The following is a 23,042-nucleotide window of genomic DNA, read 5'->3' as shown; positions in this document are numbered from 1 at the left end:
CGGGTTGTGCTTATTTACATCAGGCCCAGGGAACCTGCGGTCTTCCAGATGTTTTGGACTACAACTCCCATCAGCCCCAGCCAACATGTTAAATTTTGATGGGTGATGGGAGATGTAATCAGGCAACATCTGGAGGGCTACAGGTTCCCCATCCCTGATTTAGATGCATAGCTTTTCCAGGGACAGGCATGAATACTTCCTGATCTCTCTGGTCCACACAACAACCCTTTGAGGTTCAGCATCATGCCTCTATCATACAGACAAGGGGAACTGATGCCAAGAGAGAGAGAGAGCTTGCCCAAAGCTGCCCTGTGAGCTTATGAGTCTGATATTGTCCACTGGATCACATCACTTGATGTGCGCTTGTTATGTTATTTTTTTCCATTTACCACAAACTACGAAAGCCAAGCCTTTTTTTGAAAGAATCTCTCTTTATTCTGGAAATAAATTAGATTTGGCTTTGAATTAAGACTGTGTAAAAAAAAAAGGAGAAGAAGAAGCACGGCTGCCTCCCCAGTGTTTCCCTCTGAAGGATACGAAGGGCATTATGGGTACGGAGTGTCATCAGGAAAGCTCAGAAGTTACCTGGGTCACAAAGCTTTGGCACTAAGGAAGGCAGGGCGCAGATCTGGGGCCTGAGGCCTACAGAATTAGGGGTAATGAGTAATGGTCTGAGGCAGAAAGATTTCTCTGTTAGCCAAAGTTTGGTCTGAGCAGAAGAAACAGAGGTATGGAGTGTTTCTCAAGGTTGTCTGTCATAGCTTCCGCTGTCAAAATTCCCAAGCAAGGCCCCCACGTCATCCAGTGCGCTCTGGAGGCTTCCAGCCAGATGCTCCGCATTGGTCTCCTCGCAGCAATTGAAGGCAGTGACGGCAAAGTTAATGTGGGCAGGCAAAGGGTTGTAGCAGACCGCGTAGCCGTCGGGCACCAGCGGCCCATAGCACATCACACAATCCGTGCGGGCAGCGACCTGAAAGGGAAAGGAAACTGGGATAAATGGACCATTACCTCCATATATACCCTATTTCTTCGATTCTAAGATGCACTTTTTCCCCCCGTATAAACATCTTTTAAAATGGGGTGCGTCTTAGAATTGCGGGTGTGTCTTAGGGTTTTTTTTTCTGTTGGTGGTACAGAAATTAGTGTGCGTCTTACAATCGATGGTGTCTTACAATCGAAGAAATATATGCTTTTGCTTAAGCTCGAAATTATGAACCACCATCCTGACAGAAAATAACATCACGAAAAAGAATAATATGCCACAAAACTTGAAGAAATTTAAAAAAAATCACATGGCATCACTAATTGATAAATGGCAACAACAGTGTTACACAGTAGATTCATAGGTGTGGTGAAATAAGCATTTTTTTCACTTGACGTTAAACAAAACTAGTGTGGCGTAATGGTAGCATTGGGGAGAAGCAGGTTCAAATTCTTACTCAGCCATGAAGCTCAATGGGCAACCTTGAGCCTGTTACATTTTCTCTCAGCCCAAACTACCTCACAGGGTTGCTGAGGGAACTGCAATGGCTGCCTATTCGCTACCGGGTCAAGCTTAAGGTTCTTGTACTTGTGAACAAAGCCCTAAACAACTTGGGACCAGGATACCTGAGAGAGCGCCTTCTCCCTTACCAACCTGCCCGGTCACTGAGGTCATCCGAGGGCCTGCTCCTGGTTGTTCCACATAGATCCATCCTCCGATTGGAATCCACCAGGGGAAGAGCCTTCAGCGTGGTGGCCCCCCTCCTGTGGAATTCCCTGCCTCTGGAGGTCAGGCAGGCTCCGACCTTGTACTCCTTTCGGTGCCTCCTGAAAACATCTTTATTCCAAGAAGCATTTCTTTAATATGCAGCCTTGGATTTCTGTAGGTTTTTTTTGCTTCTTTTTAAATTTTGTTTTAACTGTTTTATTCTGTTTTTATTTTCATTTTACCTTGTACACTGCTCCGAATTTTTTCAATGGGGAGCGGTATATAAATATTCTAAATAAATAATAAATAAATAATAACAGCACCATGTACATTGATGGTGCTATATAAATAAATAAATAATAATAATAATAATAATAATAATCTTATATGCCACTGAGCTCCTTGAAGTAATGGAGCAGGATCTTTCCACAAGACCTTGGCAATCAGGGAGGAAGGTGCTGGAGAGGCACTGGACCATTTGAGGAAGACCAATTCTAATGCAAAGTTGAGAGGGGAACGGAACACATTTTATTTATTTATTTATTTATTTATTTATTTATTTATATCCCGCCTTTTTTCCTCCAAGGAACCTGAGGCAGCGACATAATTCTCCTACTCTACATGTTATCCTGACAACAACAACCCTGTGAGGTAGGTTGGGCCGAGAGTCTGTGACAGGCCCAAAGTCACCAGAGGATTTCCATGGCCGAGTGGGGAGTAGAACCCGGATCTCCCGATCACATATCTTGTGATCATGCCTACGTGTTGCTACAAGAAAGCCAAGATGTGACATAGGGCAAATTCGGGCTTTGGCAGCCTGTACCTGTCCTGTGGAGAGTTTCCAGTAAGAGGCCACAGCGTAGGAAGTGTCCATAAAAAGCTCGGGCACACGGAAGCCATCGGCAATGGCCTCCAGTTTGAGTCCCAGTAAATGGCGGTCGATGCCTTGCCCATCCAGAGCCTGCAACGGATCAGACAAAATGGCTTCCAGTGATCGTTGGAAAGCAGACTTGCTCTTGCAATCATCATTTATTTATTTATTTATTGCGTGTTTATACTGCCCAATAGTCAAAGCTCTCTGGGCGGTATATCATCATCATCATCATCATCATGTAGGGGTGGAGGGAACATTAAGAACATAAGAAGAGCCCTGCTGGATCAGAGGTCCATCTAGTCCAGCACTCTGTTCACACAGTGGCCAAACACCTGCCGACCAGTGACCAGCAAAGCCGCACACGGTGTGACAACGCCCTCCCACCCATGTTCCCCAGCAACCGGTGCACACAGGCTTACTTACTGCCTCAGATACTGGAGGTAGCGCATAACCATCAGGGCTAGTACCCATTGATAGCCTTCTCCTCCTGGAGGAACCCTTCTCAGTTTCATAAGGTTTGCATATGCCTAAGGAGATCTGATAGCAGGAGCTCTGTAATGAGATCTCCTATGGTGCAGCTGCAGGCGGGGTGTGGATTCAGATCCAACAAACGGCTCAGGGGAAAAGGTTGAAACCCGTGTCCTGTAGCACCATGGTCCCAATCTGAATCTGCCCCCACAATTCCTTCATTTGCCCCTTTAAAATAAGCCACAGATCTCCCACTGTTTTTTCTACTTTGCACCACAATTGTCAATGCCGGCTTTCAGGTTTCTGAGGGGCCCTTGGGCAAGGCACCCTCAATGCGCCCCCTCCCTCAGTGAATCACCACCATTGTCCCCAGTTGCTCTTCTTCTATTATTATTATTATTATTATTATTATTATTATTATTATTATTATTAACATTTATATACCACCCCATAGCGAAAGCTCTCTGGGCACCAGCTCCCGCCAGCTCCTGGACCCAGCTTAGATTATTCTTGAAGCTGGAATGACTCTGACTATTATACAGTGCGTCCCTAGTTCTGGTTTTGTTTTCCTTGGCTTCAGACGGATATCTTTGGCATAGTGACCTTGGACTGTTTAATGACCCACACTAGCTGCTGCTTATCTCTCAACTCCCGTGATTTACGACAGCAGAATTGGAGGATCTCCGATAAGATATTTACCTGCTCTGTGAGGGTGCTGTGGACCTCAACTGCTTTTTTCAGCAAAGACAGTCTTTCTGGGGCCTAGTGCAGAGAGAGGGAGGAAATGGGATCACAAATGGGTGAGGAGGCTGCCAAGGCATGGCAGACCGCAAGAAGCCCCAAGTCTCCCACAAAGCAAGAAAAGCCTGACAGCAGGATAATGGCCTACTGTTGAAATGCTTAGAGCTGTCTTAGGGCTGAACATTGGCACTCCACAGTTCAGGTCCCAGGGAAAAGAGAGTCTAAGGAAGGGTAGATTTTCATGGTTGCCCCAAGGCCAGCTGAAGACGCTTTACTGCAAGTTTATTGAACTTCTTTCAGACTGAGGGCTGAATTCAAGTTTGGGAGAAGCTCTCGGGGGCTGTATTCCACTGGTGGGTAGGGCCAAAGGCCAAAATAGCAGCATATTTAAGCCTGAAGCTTTTTTTTTTGCCAGTAACTAAGCCTTAGGAGAGGCATTCCAACCTTGTAGTGTGTGTGCGACTGCACAAAAGCCAGGAAATCGTCAAAAGATGGGGAGAAAAGGGGTGGCCAGATAGTTGAACCCTGGAGTGCTGGATTGGGACCCCAGGAAGGCTGGATTTTGCCCCTGGGCCTGAGCTTCTACATTTCTGCTTTACTGGAGGAGGCAAAGAATAAGATTGTGACAGGACTGCACATGGCAGCAGGTTACTGCAGTGGTGCAGCGCAGGCCACAGGGAACACAGAGCCCTCCAATGCTTTGCCAAACTCCCTGCCCTTGTTCATTGACTGAGGTGGACTTAACAGTAAGGCCGGCGCCCCCAAGGCAAGAGACGTCATGAGTTAACAGCCAGTCAATGTTCATCACAACACTCGTGTCCTCCTACGGCTGTACTTTCAATTTTCATTAGGGAGCAGGGGATTGTGAGGGAGTTGAATACCTGGCAGTTGTCATCAGCCATACCCTGGACGAAGGCCAGCGCAGCAGAGGTAGTGGAGCGTATGGTCTCCGTTCGGCCACGGTGAAAGCGACGGAGAGAGGCCGACTCAGTGGTAGGACACAGTTCCCCATGTGCCCTGAGGAAAGGACAGCAGATAGACAAAAGTACGCACAGAGCCCTCCCACACATCATGGTACACACACACATAAACACCCCTTAAATGAGTACTACTACTACACACAAAAGCATATCCTTCAATTTTGTCTTGGCTCAGGGGTGGGCAGCTTGTGGCCTTCCAGATGTTTTGACCTACCGTTGCCATCAGCCCTAGCCAGCATAGCCAATCGTAATGGATGATGGGAGAGGTAAGCCAAAATATCTGGAAGTTGCCCAATTCTCTTTTTAGAAAGTGGATAATACCCAACACACTGATTCCCCTCAAACCAGTGGTCATGCACCCTCTGGCTAGACAGTCACCTCACCTGTAATAGGCTAGCTGCAGTGCCACCTGCAGGACAGAGTCTGGGCTCAGCTTGTGGCGTTTGAGCAGTTCCTTGCCAAACCCAGGGTAAGTGAAGCAGCTGATGTCCAGGTCGGTGATGAGACTGGCAGAGAGAAAAAGACAGGCAGGCAGATCAGCCAATACACCTGTTTGAACTTACAGGCCTCTCCCTTCACATTCTTGCTATGCCTGACGTACACTACATTGCTTTCCCCTCCACCTCCTACCAAGGCTAGCTTAAAAGCTGTGGTGTAACACAGCAGAAAATTCTTTTTTTTTTAATACTATTTTTATTGATTTTAGCAGAAAATTCTAGTGGTGCAAAATTCAGTCGCCAGAATGCTTGGGGGAAGCTAAGCAGTTTGATCATATTGCACCAATTTTGCGCGAGTAGCCTTCGTTACTCACTCTTTTCCGGCCCCAATCCTGAACGGTTTGAGACCAGGTTGTTTGAAGAGCCACCTACACCTATATTAGGCATCAGTAGACTGTGTACTGATCTTAAGGCAATCACATTCTTAACATCAGTCTCAGATGCCCTGGTCTTGGCCTGCCAACTATGGTTGATCAGGTTGGTGGATACAAGCTCTTTTCCAGTGGTGACTCCCTACATGTGGAATTCACAGTCTCAACAATTACACTCTTGAAGGCTTCAGACAGACCTTAATGGTTTTATTTTATTTTGCAGGCCCCCTGTGTAAGGAAGGGGTTAAAGCGTACTCAGAATTACTGTTTTTAAAATGTATTCTGTCCATTGTCTGTTATAGAATTGCAGATTGGCCGCTTATCTCCCCACCTGCTTGTAGGCGGAAAGCCATCATCTGGCTCCGTGGAGGCGAGAGCAGTGACCTTGGGGCAAATTGCAACTCTGAAAGAGGAACTGGCCTTCCGGAGGGAGGGGGGAGGAGTGAGCTAGTCAGAGGCCTTGAAAGTACCTTCTAAAAATCAGACGGGGGGGGGGGGGGCTGAGCTGATGGGCACCTGGCTGCGGTGAAGTATATTCTGTAACCATGTTTTAGTTGCTGGCTTGGGGTTCAGGGTTTATGTATCAAATTTTAGTAGTTAATCTGATGTAATGCTTGCCTTGTAACCTGCCTGTATCAATAAAAGGTTGGCTTAACCCTTTCAAAATTGAGAGCTGTGTGCATTATTCCTAGATCTGTGCAAAATCCAGTGATCAGCGAGCTGGGCTGAGTGTGGTTTCCTTTACACCCTGTATATGATTTTAATCTAATGCTATTTTTACTACATAATTTGCCAATTGTTTGAACATTTTTTATTGTAAGCTGCCTTGTGAGGACTTTCCCTAAAACAGCGGCACACAACCTTTTCAGGTCCGGGCCTATATGAGAAAACAGGCATGTCCAGAACCAAAAGGGACTCTGGAATTAATCATTTCCCCTAGAGTTGTACTGTTATATTGATCTCCTGACATCCCTCACAAATGGAATTCCTCATGTTAATTACTGTAATGCTGGGGTCTCCAACCTTTCTGGGTCAGTGAGCAAATTTGAAATGTTGGGCAGTGGGGTGGGTAGGTTGTTCGTTCACAAAATGGCTGCCAGGGTGGGCATGGCCTGTCACAAAACGCTCATTTCCCAGAAGGCAAGCTGGTGAGACTAAGAGAAATGTAACTTGTCCAAGAACCTAAGGCAGATGTGGGGTCTGAGTTACAAAACACAAAACCATCCCATTGAACCCAAATGAAGGTGCTGCTGGAGGGCAGCATTTTGTTTTGCAGCTTGGCAACCTCCCAGTTTAAAATAATGAAAATAATAAAAAAATAAAAATACTAAGACATAAAGTAAAAATCAGCAGTGAGAGGGAGCCTGACAGGGGCCAATATAAGTGTTCGCAGGCACATTGATGCCCATGGAGCACCACACTGGAGACCGTAGAAGTAGACAATATTGGGACTAGATGGACAAACAATCTGATGTGCATAAGGCAACTTCCTGCGTGGTCTTAAGTGTACTATATTCTGTGTAAATGGCAGTTTCTTGTCTACTGCCATCCATATAAAAATGGAGGCAGAAACAGATTGTAGAGACATAGCCTCCCTCATTCCTTCTTAACCTCATATTCATCCGTACCTAAAAAAAAATCTATTAGTACAAGCAGCCTTTCCGAACCTGGTTCCTCCAGATGTGTAGTACTACAACTCCCATCCCTAGCAATGGCCATGGTGGCTGGGGACAATAGGACTTGTAGTCCAACGCATGGGTTTTTTTTTGGGGGGGGTTACAGAGAATATTCTGAATTCTTCTCCACATGGCAACTAGGCCTCCCTCAATCTTCTCTTTCTCTCCACCCTGGAGGGGAAGCTCATTCCCTGCTTCCTGAGGAGAAAAAACAGTATAGTGTTCCCTGAGCTACTGCAGGCAGCTTTCAAAGAAACCCCAGTGCCAGGCGTGAGACGAAACTGCAGCAGGGCCTCCAATTCGCCTAAGGCCCTCCCGCCCTTACAAAAACCCATCCCGAAAACAGGCCCCCACGTACTCACATGTCCAGGTTTTGCTTGGCATGCTCGATGTCACGTTTGATTTCTGGAGTGAAGTAGAAGTAGAGTTTTTTGGGCAATTGTAGAGGGATCAGCGGGGCACGTACTGGGACAGGATCCTTGCTGGAATTTGGGGTGGAGGGAGGAAAAAAATATGGATGCTCTAAAATGTACTTAAGGAAAGTAACAGGTTAAATCATAGGAAAGACCCATCTCTCTCTCTCTCTCTCTTATATCCTCTTCCTACTATCTCAAAACAGAAAGTACAATTCCCTTCTTTGCTCTGCCTTCCACCGTTTAAATACAAGATGTTCGGGGCTCTTGAGGGTCTTCCACAGGCAACACTCCAGCTGGGGGCCCACCACCAAACTCCAGAGCCCCCAGACTTGGCTGCTGCTCCTTCTGGCTGTTACTGCCCACACACCTATCTTCTCCAAGTGTTCAAGAAGTGACTGGAACTAGGAAAAGGAGCAGAAGCCTCTGCCCCCCCCCGCCCTCTGTCTCTGGGTCGTGGGGCAGACTGGGCCCAGAGCCACAGGTCAAGCGAATGGGGAGCCCCCAGAAGACACATCTTGCCTCCGAAAGACATGAAGGAGGCACCAGCAAAGTCACATGCATGAGACCATGCTCCACGTTCCAAAGCAAGTATTCTTGAAGAGCCCCTTCTCATTTGGGCCCATCACATTCCGTATCACACATTGAAGCTGCACATCCACCCAAATATATGTACTTAGGAGGGCTGGGCTGGAGAATGTGGCCCTTCGTATCACCCAATAACAACTGTAACCAAGTACAAAAAATTAGCTAATGTACCAGCGAGAGCCAGTGTAGTGTAGTGGTTAGAGTGCTGGACTGGGACTCGGGAGATCAGGGTTCTAGTCCCCACTTAGACATGAAACTCACTGGGTGACTTTGGGACAGTCATTGACTCTCAACCATACCTACTTCACCAGGTTGTTGTGAGGATAAAATGGAGAGGAAAGGCGGGATATAAAGTAACAAATAAAAAACAAAATATATTAAGGGCATATATCGGCCTGGGTCTCTAGAGCAGAGGTATGGAACCTCGTTCCCTCCTGGCCAAATACCTTCAGGGTCCCAATCTGGCCCTCTGGTGATCCCCAAAATGCCACATCCTTCCCCTGCCTCAAACCACCAATCATTTGATAATTTCTCAGCTTTTCTGCCATTTCCCCCACTCCACAAGATTGAAATGCCTCTTTTAAGGCGTAGTTATCCTTCAGTAAGAACTTTAAGCTAAAATACGTTGGTATTTTTGACCCCCTATGAACACAGCCAAATTTCCTGAAATTAATTCACATTTTTTAAGCAGCCACAAGCACCCACCGCCCTCAAATGGAACTCCTATTTTTTCTTCTTCCTCAATGCGGCCTCTGCCGAAAGCCAAATGGGAGGTCCTGCCTACACACACGAGAGTTAAACCTGGAAAATTCTCCCCCCCACCGTTTCCCTCACTCAAGGGTGCATTACCAGTAGTCAAGGATGTGGTCAATGATGGTGGCAATGGGGGGCCCCTCAGCGACGGCTTGTTCATAAAGCACCCCGCAGGAGCCATCTTCTCCCACAATGAACTGAGAGTCAGGAAAAAGGACAAAGATTATAGAATGTATAAACTGCTTCACACCAAGCGGAGAAGTGCACAATAAAATAAAATCAATTACGGTAAAACCAAATAGATCAATAAAACAGTGGCTAGAAGGAGGTTAAAAGAAAAAAAGACAGACAGATGGCAATGGAGAGAGTATGGCTTTTTGAGAGTGTTTGCCTTAAAAATAAAATATATAGTTCCACCTAAAGATTGCACAATGGTAATTCAAATACATGTGTATGTATGTTTTTTTATTCAAAGTTTTTATTTGATTTTAAATTATATACATAAAATAACATGCATTCCAAAGCAGTTGGTCTATAACGAGTGCTGATGCAATGTAGTGACCAAAAGACTGAGCTATTAAATCAAGAAATCCCTGGTTCAAATCTCTCTTCTGTCATGAACAAGCAAGGGCAGGATCTACACTACTGCTTTATAACGGTATTGAAATGCACTGACAACTGTTGGGGGCCCATAAGACACGTTCCATAAACTGTTTTCAAACCATGTTCAAAGTGTTATATCCTGCTTGGTTTAGATCTGGCCCTAGGTGACGAAGCACTCAGCCTTAGTTGTCTGATCTGCAATATAGGGGGATATTTATTTACTTATAAATAATACTGTCTTACCTTTCATGCTGTTTTAAGGATAATGCAGCACTTTGAAAGGATGAAATTACTATAAATATGTTGCAATTATTAAGAACCTAAGAAGAGCCCTGCTGGATCAGATCAAGGGTCCATCTACTCCAGCACTCTGTTCACACAGTGGCCAACCAGCCATCGGCCAGGGATGAACAAGCAGGGCATGGTGCAACAGCACCCTCCCACCCATATTCCCCAGCAACTGGTGCACACAGGCTTACTGCCTCGAATACTGGAGATAGCACACAACCATCAGGGCTAGTAGCCATTGATAGCCTTTGCCTCCAGGAATTTATCCAACCCCCTTTTAAAGCCATCCAAATTGGTGGCCATCACTACATCTTGTGGTAGTGAGTTCCATAATTTAACTATGTGCTGTGTGAAGAAGTCCTTCCTTTTATTTGTCCTGAATCCCCCACCAATCAGCTTCATGGGATGACCCCATTGGGTTCTAGTATTATTAGAGATGGAGAAAATTATTATTATTATTATTATCATCAATAATAGTAATAATTTTGCCATTAATGATGATGGTAATAATAATAGTGTCTTTCCCTTCCTTTCTCCTATTCACCCGCCGTTTCTTCATAGAACTATACCTCGCCCATCTTACATGATTTTCTATTCTCTCAGTATCTCAGCCCCAGGATGCCTGAACCATAAGATATATTAAAAAAGAATAATAATAAAAAAGAGTGGCATAGGAGAGAGAAGAAAAGGAAAGCCGGTGGTGGTGGTGGAGAGAAAGTTTCTGAGTCAGAGGCTCCAGGTAAACAAACGCCCCATAAATTAATTCTTCCCACAAAGAGATCCAAGGAAGTTCTGCCAAACCTCATCAAACTATACTGAAACAAAGGCTTGGCAAATGGATGCCTCCAGCCAAATACAGCCCTGTGAAATATGCTGCCTGGCCCTCCAGTTGCCAGCCTGAAGAGAGAGAAGTGTGGAAGAAGGGACAAACACAATTTGGCAGAAGGCAACTGGCTCATTTCACCTGGGATGGAAACATGTCTGAGTAGCAGCAGGACAAGTTGGAGCTGCAACAAAATGTTGCAGCGTGGTGTGTTCCCTGTTCAGGATGCCAGCCACTTCATGCCCCCTCGCCCCCTCACCCCCACAATGCTCAGTCAGTATTCCGTGACCCCTGGGCACATCCATTCCTCACTGGGTTGTTTTGGGCTTCCTCCCCACCTCCACAGATTTTTTTTTACTAAGGATGTGTGTTCTTCTTCAAACCTTGGGGATACCCCAAGCTTCCAGATTGTCCATCTTGAACATAGTTGGTGGCATTTTGTCAACATAAGGCCCAGCACTTGGAGAACTGAAATCGCTGAATATCTGTGTGTGTGTGTGTGTGTGTGTGTGTGCCTATACGAGTATGTAAAAAACAGGGATAGATAGACTGATTCACCCATCCTCTATTTCAGGGAAAGGTATTCTAGCTATTTATGTCCAGGCAGTTTTAATGTGGGGGAGCACATGAAATTTCCTACCTGCTCTTTTTAAACGGTGCCGTTTTTAGGGCCGAAGTTACAAAATGCAGCACTTACTCCATTGCATGTTTTCAGAAAGGAGTCAGCGGCTTTTTACTTGAATGTTTTCCTACATATAAATCTCTAAACACAGAAAATTGGGTTCTAGTCTAGCATTCACCCTGGCTTGCTAGTTTTCTTCATGCAGGGAGGTTTTTTTTTAATGCAGGAGACGGAAACCTGAGGGCCGAATTCAATTTCAGAGAAGCACTTAGAGGTCACTTTCACACATCATTTGGGTCTTAATCTTCTTATATCAAGATAAAAAGAAGGAAAATTTACATCCTCAGCATTTAATTGCTCAAAGTCTCAACACAGAGGTCATGGCCACTTTTATGCTTCCTAATGGAATAAGCCCTACTCTCGCCCTGATTTTATTCTCACCTGCAGAGTCTTGTCGAACCAGCGATTGCCGCTGTTGGAGTGGCTGCCACCGCCATGCAACATTTGCGCCGCCAGACGGCTTGCCGCGCGTGCGTCCGACACCTTCAGGACAGGCGCGTCCAGGCAGACAGTGAAGAGGCTACGCTGGATGGCACGCGCCGATTCCCGGTTTAGCTTGTCTAGAGATGGAGGAGGAAGGAGACCCACAAGGTCACACCAGCAAACCACTAGGCATTCAGATGCAACACTGAGCTGTATTTAAAGCAAACCACAGTTAAGTGTTTTGTCCATGTACAGCAGCCTTCCTCAACCTGGGGTGCTCCAGAGGTGTTGGACTACAACTCCCAGAATGTCCCAGCCAGCATCTGGAGCGCCCCAGGTTGAGGAAGGCTGATGTACAGCCACTGGGGAGCTCTCATGATCCTTCTTCTCTCGATTTTATCTTCTCAATAACCCTGTGAGTAAATTAGGTTGAGAGTCAATGACTGGCCCAAAGTCACCCAGTGAGTTCCATGGCCAAATGGGGACTAGAACCTGGATCTCCCAAGTCCCAGTCCAACACTCTAACCACTACACCACACGGGGTTTCTAGAATTCAGCTGTGCTTTGCATGCCTGAATGCTGCTACATTGGGGCTTACTCCTGAGTAGACAGGCATAGAATTTAAGATGTGTTTTGGATGCGTGGTGGAGAAAATGTCCAAATAGGTAAAAATTACGTCTTGCCCCTGCCCACTTTGCTTTCTCTGTTCTTGGCCCCGCCCCGTGCGTTTAGCCCCACCCAATGCAAAAAAGGCTCCCCACCCCTGGATTAGATATTATTATTATCCTCATCATCATCATCATCATCATCATCATCATCGTTTATATACTGCCCCATAGCCAAAGCTCTCTGGGCGGTTTACAAAAGTTAAAAACAGTGAACATTAAAAACAAATATACAAAATTTAAAACCAGAAAAAGCATAAAATGCAAACAAAAATAGACAATTTCCATTTAAAAGAACTATTCTGGGGTCAGTTAAAAAACTCAGCATATACTGTTAAATGCCTGGGAGAAGAGAAAAGTCTTGACCTGGCGCTGAAAAGATAACAATGTTGGCGCCAGGCGAGCCTCGTTGGGGAGATCATTCCCTAATTGAGGGGCCACCACTGAAAAGGCCCTCTCCCTTGTTGCCATTCTCCGAGCTTCCCTTGGGAGTAGGCACTTGGAGGAGGACCTTAGATATATTCAGATGCAACACTTAATCGTACTTAAAGCAAACCACGGGTTAAGTATTTTGTCTGCAGACAGCCACTGGGGAGCTCTCAGACCACCGAATTAAGAGCACCCGGCCACAGCGCGCTCAACGTTATAGTTAATCCAGTCTGCTTCCCCCCACGTACACCTACCTCTCATTAGAGTGGTGTAGGCCTGTCCCCATGTGTGTCGGTGGTCACTGGTCAGCACGCCCAGGGGCTCCTTATCCGTCTTCCAAGACTGGGCACGGATCCGTTCGAGCTGCCAGTGGAGCTGATCCACAGTGAGAGGCGTCCCATCGCTGTTGTACACTTCGAGCTGGAAGAACTGAGGGAAGAATGAAAGTGGCACAGAAGCGAGGTGAGGCAAGGGACAGTTTGCCAGTGGAGGCTGGTGGCTCCAATGTCCGCTCTGGATTTCAGTCAGAACCATCAATACAAAATATCCAAACCCACTGATTTTTCCCCAAATTTAATTTAATTTAAAGTGATACAAAAAAAGGAATACAAACAATCCCCTAACAATTAATATCAAACCAACCGTTATATGAATATGTATAACGTACAAGGAAAATAATTAAAGTTGATTGATACATCTTCTAGGGGAAAGAGGCTTAATGAAAGTAAAAAAAGAAAAGTTTTTAAAAAGGAGACAAAAAGGAAAAGAAAAGAAATAAAAACAAAAAAACCCAAATCATAAATGTTCTGTATTCCTTCTTTTGTTGTTACAATGTCCATATATTCAGAGCTGAAACAGGCATACATTGTTGTACATTCGGTTGTGATGCATATTGAACGAATCTCCCCCATATGGCTTCGAATTATGTTGATCCAAACCCAGTGATGAAGTCATCTTCATCAGTGGGGAAAATTAGAAACCATATATCATAGAATCATAGAATAGTGGAGTTGGAAGGGGCCTACAAGGCCATCGAGTCCAACCCCCTGCTCAATGCAGAAATCCACCCTAAAGCATCCCTGACAGATGGTTGTCCAGCTGCCTCTTGAAGGCCTCTAGTGTGGGAGAGCCCACTACCTCCCCTAGGTCATTGGTTCCATTGTCGTACTGCTCTAACAGTCAGGAAGTTTTTCCTGATGTAGCACAACAACCAATTCGTGCGATTAAATTCTCAAAATAGGACCAGTGAATCTTAGCTTATGCAGATTTCCCTATTTTTCATCCTGCGGTTAGTATCTAGATGCATGAAGGGGGAAAGGAAACCACACCATTCCCTCCTGTGCCAGAGAAAATAGATTTCTTCTGTCTGGAGCATTTGTACACTGTACCACAGAGTAAACACAGGACTCTTGTTTAAAGCCAATTTTTGCAAGCCAAACACCGCAGCCAACTCCTTCGTTAGGCTTGGATACACACAGCGTACTGTAGTATACCTATTTTGCTTCTCTGTTGAGTGTGGTTAAGGACAGAACCATTTTTGGTAATTGTTCAGTCAGAACTCTGAAGGGCCTATCCAAGGTATGACGCTCCTTTAGAGTTCTGACTGAAACCCGGAGCCGATTCAACATCCCACTGACGTCGAGCCTCCTCTGCTGTTATTTTCTGGACATAATTCAAGGCAATAGTTTCAACCTACAAAACGGGGGGACGGGACCGTTTTTCTGTCAAGGGCCCCATTCCTTATGTTAGGCATTATAAGAAAAGGAATTGAGAATAAAACAGGCAGTATCATACTGCTTTTATACAACTCTATGGTGCGACAACGCATAGAATACAGTTCTAGTCACTACACCTAAAAATGGTTATTATAGAGCTGGAAAAAGTGCAGAAAAGGGCAACTAAAATGATTAAGGGGCTGGAGTATCTCCCCTATGAGGGAAGGTTACATCAACTGGGATCATTTGGCTTCGAAAAGAGGAGGCTAAGGGGAAACATGATAGAGGTGTACAAAATTATGCATGGTATGGAGAATGTGGATAGGGAGACATTTTTCTTCCTCTCTCAAAATACTAGAACCCAATGGGGTCATCCCATGGAACTGATTGGTGGGAGATCCAGGACAAATAAAAGGAAGAACTTCCTCACACAGTGCATAGTTAAATTATGGAACTCACTACCACACAATGTAGTGATGGCCACCAATCTGGATGGCTTTAAAAGGGGGTTGGATAAATTCCTGGAGGCGAAGGTTATCAATGGTTATTGCCCCCGATGGTTGTGTGCTATCTCCAGTATTTGAGGCAATAAGCCTATGTGCACCAGTTTCTGGGGAACATGGGTGGGAGGGTGCTGTTGCACTATGTCCTGCTTGTTCATCCCTGGCGGATAGCTGGTTGTTCACTGTGCGGACAGAGTGCTGGACTAGATGGACCCTTGTCTGATCCAGCAGGGCCCTTCTTAGGTGTAGGTCACCCGTTTTCTCATCTCATTTTCCTCTCTTTTTCTGGTTTTTCCATTTTTTCCTTCTCATCCCTTTGCTTCCCACCCAGCAGGCTGCCAAGGAAGGGACAGATCGCCCTTGCCAGAGGTCATTGCATGCAGAAGGCCCACATGAAACTAGGATGAGGCCCTCAGGTTGCCTTCTGCTGCTATAAAGCCACAAAATACCTCAGAGATCACATCCTCCCATGAGTCATAACAATATAATAAGCAGAATCCTGTTCTGATCCAGAATCTCATCCAGTTTCTATTCCCATAGGGGCCAAACAGATGCCTACAGGAATTCTGCACAAGCCGAACAGTGAAAAAGTGTGGTGTAGTGGCTAAAGTGTCAGACTGGGAGTCGGGAGATCCGAGTTCTAGTCCCCACTCAGCCATGAAAACCCACTGCGTGACTTTGGGCCAATCACAGACTCTCAGCCCGGCCCAGCCGACCTCACAGGGTTGTTGTTGTGAGGACAAGATGGAGAGGAGGATTATGTACACCGCCTTGGGTTCCTTGGAGGAAAAAAGGCGGGATGTAAACGCAATAATAAATAAATAAATAAAATAGTACCTTTCTGCTCATATTCCCCAGCATACTGCCTCTGATATTGGATGAAGTTTATATCGGGGTCCCCATGGGCGCCTTCAACGACGCCCATAAAGCTCTCCAATCCCTGACTTCTTCCAAAAATATTTTTAATAAAAAACTTGAAAAACGTTAGGGAAACAGGTTTTCCTTCCTGTGTCTGAAAGAGCTGCCTCTCTCCATGGCTGCACAGTGGATGAGTTTGGGACCGTATGTTTCAGGGGCATACAATACCTTTCAGCAGCCCTGGCCTTTAGCAGTTATACCAGGATGGGGGTAAATACCTGGAAGTTGCGGACTACGGTTATGTAGGTGGCGGGTCTCCGGCCTGGAGGAGGCAGCAAGACGGAATCGTGTTTTGGTCCTGGAAGTCGGCACGAGGCGAAGAGGCGGGAATACTGATCCATACAGAGAGGGTAGCCCCGGGAATATTCAACCAACAGGGTCTGGCTGGCATGAGAGGAAAACCAGATCAGCATGTGAGGGTGTTTCAAATCTCTGTCCATAAGGTAGCTGCTGCTCTGGGTACTAGGATCACCTTAGCTCTGCTATTCCCCCCAGTTCTCACCTATAAGTGCTCCCGTTATCTCAGCACTGGCATATAGGTAGGAATTGTCCAACCACTAACTTACAGGCTGCCCCCTACTGGAGGTACAAATTGCACTTCAAGGTCAGATGCCAAACACATGCTCACTTTAATCTGTATCCTATTTTGCCCTGTATAACACACACACACCCCATTCAGAAGAGATGTTAACCACGGCTTTTACCATGGTGGTTAAGCCAGAAAGCCGGGCCGTGTTCAGAAGACTTTTTGCCTTAGTCACCGTGGTTAAAGTCGTGGTTTAAAGTGTCTTCTGAACACAGCTCAGCTTTCTGGCTTAACCACCGTAATTAAAGCTGTGGTTTAAGGTGTCTTCTGAACAAGGGCCGTGCACACACACAAGTTGTGGACAGCTACTAATACGTCTTTCCCCAAATCAAGACTGGAACCTGAAATAGGGATGTTATTGGTGGCAATAGAAGATTAAACATTTTACAGTCAAATGACTAATCTCAAGTCTTCCCGGTCGACGGGCATATCAAACAATGCAAGACAAATGGCATGTACTGTATACTGCTGATCTTTTGGTTATATGTTGAAATGGTTACATAACTTGAAACAAAGTGAAATAAAAGCATATATAATTTTCATTGTTGAACAACTTCTCCCTCTACCACAAACCAATTATCGTCATCCCATAATCTGATAACACAGATGACGATTTACCAAGTGGCAATTTACCCCAGTGCACCTGTAACTCCTTGGTAAGCTGGCTGTCCATGCTCTCTTGCCCAGTGGCAAGGGGAATCTGGCCACTTACCTGCTCCCCTAGATTCCTGACCAGGTGCAGAAGGGTGGCAAGAAGGCCCTCCTCGCCTCTTGGCAGAAGAAGGCTTCCATGGACCATTCCATGGACATCCCCCAATTTCAATCGGCAGCAGACTGCGCCCTACATGAGCATCTCTGCGCATCCCAACTTCCCCAATCCAGGTACTCACTAGTCAATCTTGGCCTTGAAATCCAGCACACCAGCAATGAGTTTTGCTGTAAACCTACATTCAGGAGAGAGAAGAAATCCCAGGTTAAAACCTCTAGAGAGAACCCCCTGAGCACCAATAGCCCCTCCGCTGTCCTATCCCGCTCTTGGGTAACATACCCTACATCAGCTATCCCTTGACGTCCTGCAATCAATTCCACGGTAAGAGGATACCTTTCTTAGAAACTCTTAGTTGTTCAGAGAGGGCTGCTCTGCACATGCTCAGAGGCACTCTGCTCTTTTTAAAACTAAGCTGCCTGTTAAGGGGAAAAAGCACTCTGCATGCTCCATCAGTCTTTTTAGAAATCATCATCATCATTATGGGCGGTATAAAAAATGTAATAAATAAATAAATAAATAAATAAATAAATAAATAAATAAATATTATTATTAGAGAGTCTTGCGGCACCTTAAAGACCAACACATTTATAATGGCACATGCTTTCAAGGACTAGGAGCAAGGTCAGGAAATCTCTTTCAGACTGAGGGCTGAATTCGATTTCCGAGCTCTTGAGGGCTGAATTCCAGTGGTGGGTGTGGCCAAAATTAAAGGGAGGTAGTGATAAGGCAAAAGGGGTGGGGCCAAAACACCAGCCGATCTCAGCTTAAACCTCTTACTGCCAGTCACTAAGCCTTAAAAGAGGAATTCCAACCTTTTGGAATGGGGAAAAAACTGCACAAGAGTCGGAAAGTCACCAAAATGATTGGCAATCAGGGGAAACCAGATGGGGTCAGAGGATATGGGTGTTTGGGGAACCTCAGAGGGCCAAAATCCCCCCCACACACACACACACAAACTGAGGTTCCAAACCCCTGGACTGGTATACACTTCATCAAATGCACAGAGATCTCTCTCAACAGATATCGCTCTGAACAGTATCCTTAAAAAGCACAAACACCTCTGTCTATTTACACCTTTGAAGGGGAAAAAAAATCTGATCAAAAGTGGGGAGATAGCCATGAAAACACCACACCTCTGTTGGGGTAGCAGTGGAGCAGGCTTTATATCATTCTGTCCTGTCAAATCTGAGATTTACTAAAACATTTTAATTATTTTTTAAGAAAAAATAATAAATGGTTGGCTGCAGCGGTATCATTCTGGCTGGCTCTCGTTCTCTGAACACTTGCGTTTCTATTAAGAACCCTACATTTTGCCCAGCTCAAGGCTCAGCGATGACTGAGCCACATTTCAAAAACAGGGGGGGAGAAAAGCACCCAAATCAGGTGAAAAGAAGGGAGAAACAAATTCTCAGGATGCTGAACTTTTTATTCGTAGGTTGAAAAGCCCGACGCGTTTCGGCCTGTATATTTTCAAGGCCTTCTTCAAGGGGCTGTAGGGAGATGTCTGCAAAAAACTTCTTATCAACAAAATGTATTTCTCAGATTGTTACAGGCCGAAACGCGTCGGGCTTTTCAACCTACGAATAAAAAGTTCAGCATCCTGAGAATTTGTTTCCCCTTTCTTTCCACCTGGGCCACATTTCACAAGTCAATTTTAATCTATATTAGGCCATCGGGATTTGCAAGGCGGGATTTGCGGCCAAGAAAAGGAAAAAGGAAATAGCTGAAAAGGAAATAGGCGATAGCTCCAAACACTAAAGCCTGCGAAAGGTTGAATTAGCTGAAAACGGAGCTCCAGTGCCAACCAGACACAAAAATGGACATTGTGCTACGTCAGCCTTCCTCAACCTGGTGCCTTCCTAGAAAGCTGCTTTACACTGAGCCAGTCCTTTGGTCCCACTAGCCCAGTGCTGTTGACACTGATTGGCAGGAGCTGTCTAGAGTTTCAGGTAGGATTCTTTTCTAGCCCTTCCTGGAGATGCTGGGGATCAAACTTGGGACCTTCTGCTCTATCACACTGAGCTATGGCCCCTTCCAAAGAAGAGAGGGCCTTCTCTGTGGTGGCACCCCAGTTTTAGGAACATAGGACACTGCCTTATACTGAGTCAGACCATTTTTCCGTCTAGCCCATTATTCTCAACATTGATTAGTAGTGCCTTTCTGGGGGTTTCAGCTAGAGATGTAAAATTTCTGGACATTTTGAAGCCATGCGGGGGGGGGGACGTGTTTTTGCCAGGGGGTTTCGGGGGGAAACAGAAATTTTTGGAAAAATTGGGAGAAAAGGCAATATTAGCACTTGCTTGTCCTTGGTGCACAGAACTTGTAATAATCTAATACTGTACATAGTTTTTAGAAATAATTTGGTGAAGTAAATATATGAACACCTTGTCTTAAAGATTTTATTCATCATGCTAAAATAAAACATCCCATAATCCATTTTTCTTCATTTTCCCCATTTTTTAAAAAAAGAAAATCCTCAAAAAGGCTTTGGAAAAAAACAGGGGGGGAAAAGTCCCGTCCCCCCCACAATTTTTCCATTTTTCCCCAGGCCTTTACATCTCTAGTTTCAACTCATTTTCCCAGACCTACCTTGAGATGTTTTGAACTACAGCTTCCAGCATTTCTGACCATTGGCCTTGCTGATTAGAGTTGAAGTTCAAAACGTCTTTTTGGATTTTATCCACCGCCTCTTCTATTTTGTTAAAAAAAAAATACTCACAGAAAAATGGTTTAGAAAAACAATCTTAAAGAAAACAGATTGCTCAAGAGGTTCTCCTTGAAACAAACTCCTCTTTCTCACACACACACAAGTAGACATGCTATCTTTTCAGAGATAAATTCTTCAGCGTTTCAGAACTTTTAATGTAATTGATTCATTAATGATAAGTGAGGTAGGAGCAGGAAGGCACCCAATGTTTGTTTAGAATTATACTGTTGTAAAATTCACAAAACCGGTAAGTAATTTGCTTGAAAGAGAGAGAGAGAGAGAGAGAAAGTGGTGTGTGTCAATATTTAAACCAAAGCCTCTTGATCAACAAACAGTCTCCCACTGTACACGGAAATTTGTCACCAAGAACTCTATATAAAAATACTAGATATATCACACCCATTTGTAGTTAACAGGTTCATTTTATATCATTTTTCATAAGGTACTTCTGCTTGTTACCCACCAAGAGCCTTCAGGAAGAGGGGGATTAAAAATCCAACTAAATCCTTCTTCTTCTTTTTAGGAAAAAGAGGGGGCACCCGGACTTGAACCAGGGACCTCTTGATCTGCAGTCAAATGCTCTACCGCTGAGCTATACCCCCATCACATAGACATGTTTGACCAGGAAGACTACTTATTATGGATACTGGTTTTGCCACATACTTCTTTACCACATATTTAATGAGGAATACTTTCAAATGTTCCTCCTATAGGCAACTCTTCCCACATAAAAGTTTCTGCTGAGGAACAACCTTCGGCACATGTATGCATTGATGCCCTCTCTCTATTTTTCTTTTTTTAAGATTATGTATAGGGTCTAGAGCACACAGTCAGCTCACACAGAGCACCAAGGACAGCTGTAAGGCCTAACCAGCTCTCGCTCACAAACTGAGATATTGTCTGAGAACACAACCAAGATACTGCAGAAGATTAGCAGTGGGGACCAGGAATTGAATTTCATGGACAGTTCATCAGCATCCATTTCCTCTGCTCCACTTCTTCCTCTTCCTCTTCCTCTTCCGAAACCCAGATAAAGGTTCAGGACTCCTGCCGGGGGTTGTAGCATTCAGAGATGCCCTCTTTAATTTGAAGCCCTTCACAGTGATGTACAGAGAGATCCCTGAAACGGGGAATTCCTGGGATTGTTTCATCATGGATGCTCAACTGAATGGTTTGAGGTTTTGTGCGCAATTGTTGACCATTAGAGAAACAAGGGGGAGTTTCAACTGATTATTTAAGGGAATTTTCCTTGGGAGTGTTGATCCACAATAAAGCTTGCTTATTTCAGTGTGAATGGAAGTAGCTCTTTGTGTTACAGATACCTACGTAAGCATACAAAGAGGTTAAAGGTACAATCCTGAGCATATTTAGACAGAAAAAATCCTACCAATCTCAGCAATTCCCAGCCAGGATTGCTGGGAATTGTAGGCCTTTTTTATGATTACACCATAAATTATGTAAACAGCTGCGTCAGACAACTGGAGATATGTCAGGATTTGGACGAAGTCTTACACCCTCTCATGGGTGGGAAAACTTCTGGATGGGTGGAGACATTGCTTAGTCTGTTGCAATGTTATCTCACATCCACAGCCTCATCGTACTCAGAAACATCACATTAAGAGCTAGACTTGCCAACATCTGGATCAAAAGAGTGTAAAAACCCTTGTTCCAGGAGAGACAGATGATGACTTGAGCCAGAAGTGAGCTGAGATCCTATCCGTATGTCCCTGATCTGCCATCAACTTGTGGTGGAGAGTTGATCAATCTCCCAGTAAGGACTGGGGATTTGGTGAGGCAGACCTAAGACTGTCTGTCTGTCTAGTGTCAACCCTCTTGATCTGCAGTAAATGACTCTACCACTGAGCTATACCACCCACCTCCTCAGTACACAGCTGTTTGTCACCAAATCCTGAGATTTATCCTATCATTTATGCTTGTGTTTCTATTAAAAATGCAAACATATTCTTAAAAAAAGAGGGGGCACCCGGAGTTGAACCAGGGACCTCTTGATCTGCAGTCAAATGCTCTACCGCTGAGCTATACCCCCAGCACATAGATGTGTCTGACCAGGAAGCCTACTTATACTGGTTTCACCACATAGTTCTTAATGAGTCTGCTTAATGAGTAACACTTTTAAGCATTGTTCCTACAAGGCAATTCTTCCCACATAAATGTTGCTGCTGAGAAACAACTTTCTGCACATCACAAAAAGGTCTAGTGCACACAGTCAGCTCATGCACAGCTACCTTTATGCCGGGCTGCCAGAAGATGTAATGATGACCATCAACTTGGACAGCTTTAAAAGGGGAACAGACAAATTCATGGAGGACAAGACTATCAAAGTTTTAATATTTATTTTAAGACACCTTGAATCATTTTTGAGAAATGTGTCTAAGAAATCCAATCAATAAATAAATCATAATCAGCTGCTAGTTACATCTATATATTACCTCTAGTATTGGTGCGCCTTTCAATGGAAGTTGCAGGGAGACATGAGTTAGAGGGTGATGCTACACTCATGTTGTTTGTAGGCTTCCCAGTCATTTATTTATTCATTTATTTAAACATTTGTATCCCGCCCTATATCACTAAGATATCAAGGCAGAGTACAGGTATCTCGATTGACTACCTTGGAAATTGATTGCTGGACCAGCTAGGCCTCTGGTCTGAGGCAGCAGGGGCTCTTCTTTTATTAGCTTATCCATCATAAAAACTGAGATGACACCTGAGAACACACCCAACATCTCCTGTGGCAGCACACTGCAGGAGAAGATTATTACAGGTGGGCCGAAAGACAAGCATTTCATGGATGCTTCTCTGTCATCACTGATCTTGTTAAGGAACCCTGGATAACCTTTCAAGGAGCCCCCAAGCAGGAGT

General features: G+C 44.9%; 1 protein-coding gene and 2 non-coding genes across 3 annotated transcripts in view; all 3 read right to left on the bottom strand.

Annotated features, from left to right (window-relative positions):
- Positions 1-411: 411 nt before the first annotated feature.
- LOC134396051 (carnitine O-acetyltransferase-like) overlaps positions 412-23,042 on the bottom strand; it is a 39,381-nt gene continuing 16,750 nt past the window's right edge. Inside the window, exons 4-14 of the mRNA XM_063122391.1 lie at positions 17,577-17,630; positions 16,319-16,484; positions 13,219-13,393; positions 11,829-12,007; positions 9,148-9,248; positions 7,660-7,779; positions 5,137-5,259; positions 4,655-4,790; positions 3,732-3,794; positions 2,514-2,651; positions 412-970 (exon numbers count right to left, since the gene is read on the bottom strand). Coding sequence (XP_062978461.1) covers positions 743-970; positions 2,514-2,651; positions 3,732-3,794; positions 4,655-4,790; positions 5,137-5,259; positions 7,660-7,779; positions 9,148-9,248; positions 11,829-12,007; positions 13,219-13,393; positions 16,319-16,484; positions 17,577-17,630 — 1,483 coding nt within the window. The 3' untranslated portion in view covers positions 412-742. The remainder of the gene's footprint in view (positions 971-2,513; positions 2,652-3,731; positions 3,795-4,654; positions 4,791-5,136; positions 5,260-7,659; positions 7,780-9,147; positions 9,249-11,828; positions 12,008-13,218; positions 13,394-16,318; positions 16,485-17,576; positions 17,631-23,042) is intronic.
- On the bottom strand, positions 20,693-20,764 carry TRNAC-GCA (transfer RNA cysteine (anticodon GCA)). Its single transcript has one exon. It is a non-coding gene; the product is annotated as a tRNA-Cys (tRNA).
- TRNAC-GCA (transfer RNA cysteine (anticodon GCA)) lies at positions 22,138-22,209 on the bottom strand. Its single transcript has one exon. It is a non-coding gene; the product is annotated as a tRNA-Cys (tRNA).

The sequence above is a fragment of the Elgaria multicarinata genome, chromosome 3 (assembly GCF_023053635.1).
Source record: "Elgaria multicarinata webbii isolate HBS135686 ecotype San Diego chromosome 3, rElgMul1.1.pri, whole genome shotgun sequence".
In the NCBI taxonomy this organism is placed as follows: Eukaryota; Metazoa; Chordata; class Lepidosauria; order Squamata; family Anguidae; genus Elgaria; species Elgaria multicarinata.
This window is presented reverse-complemented; position numbering and strand designations above follow the sequence as displayed.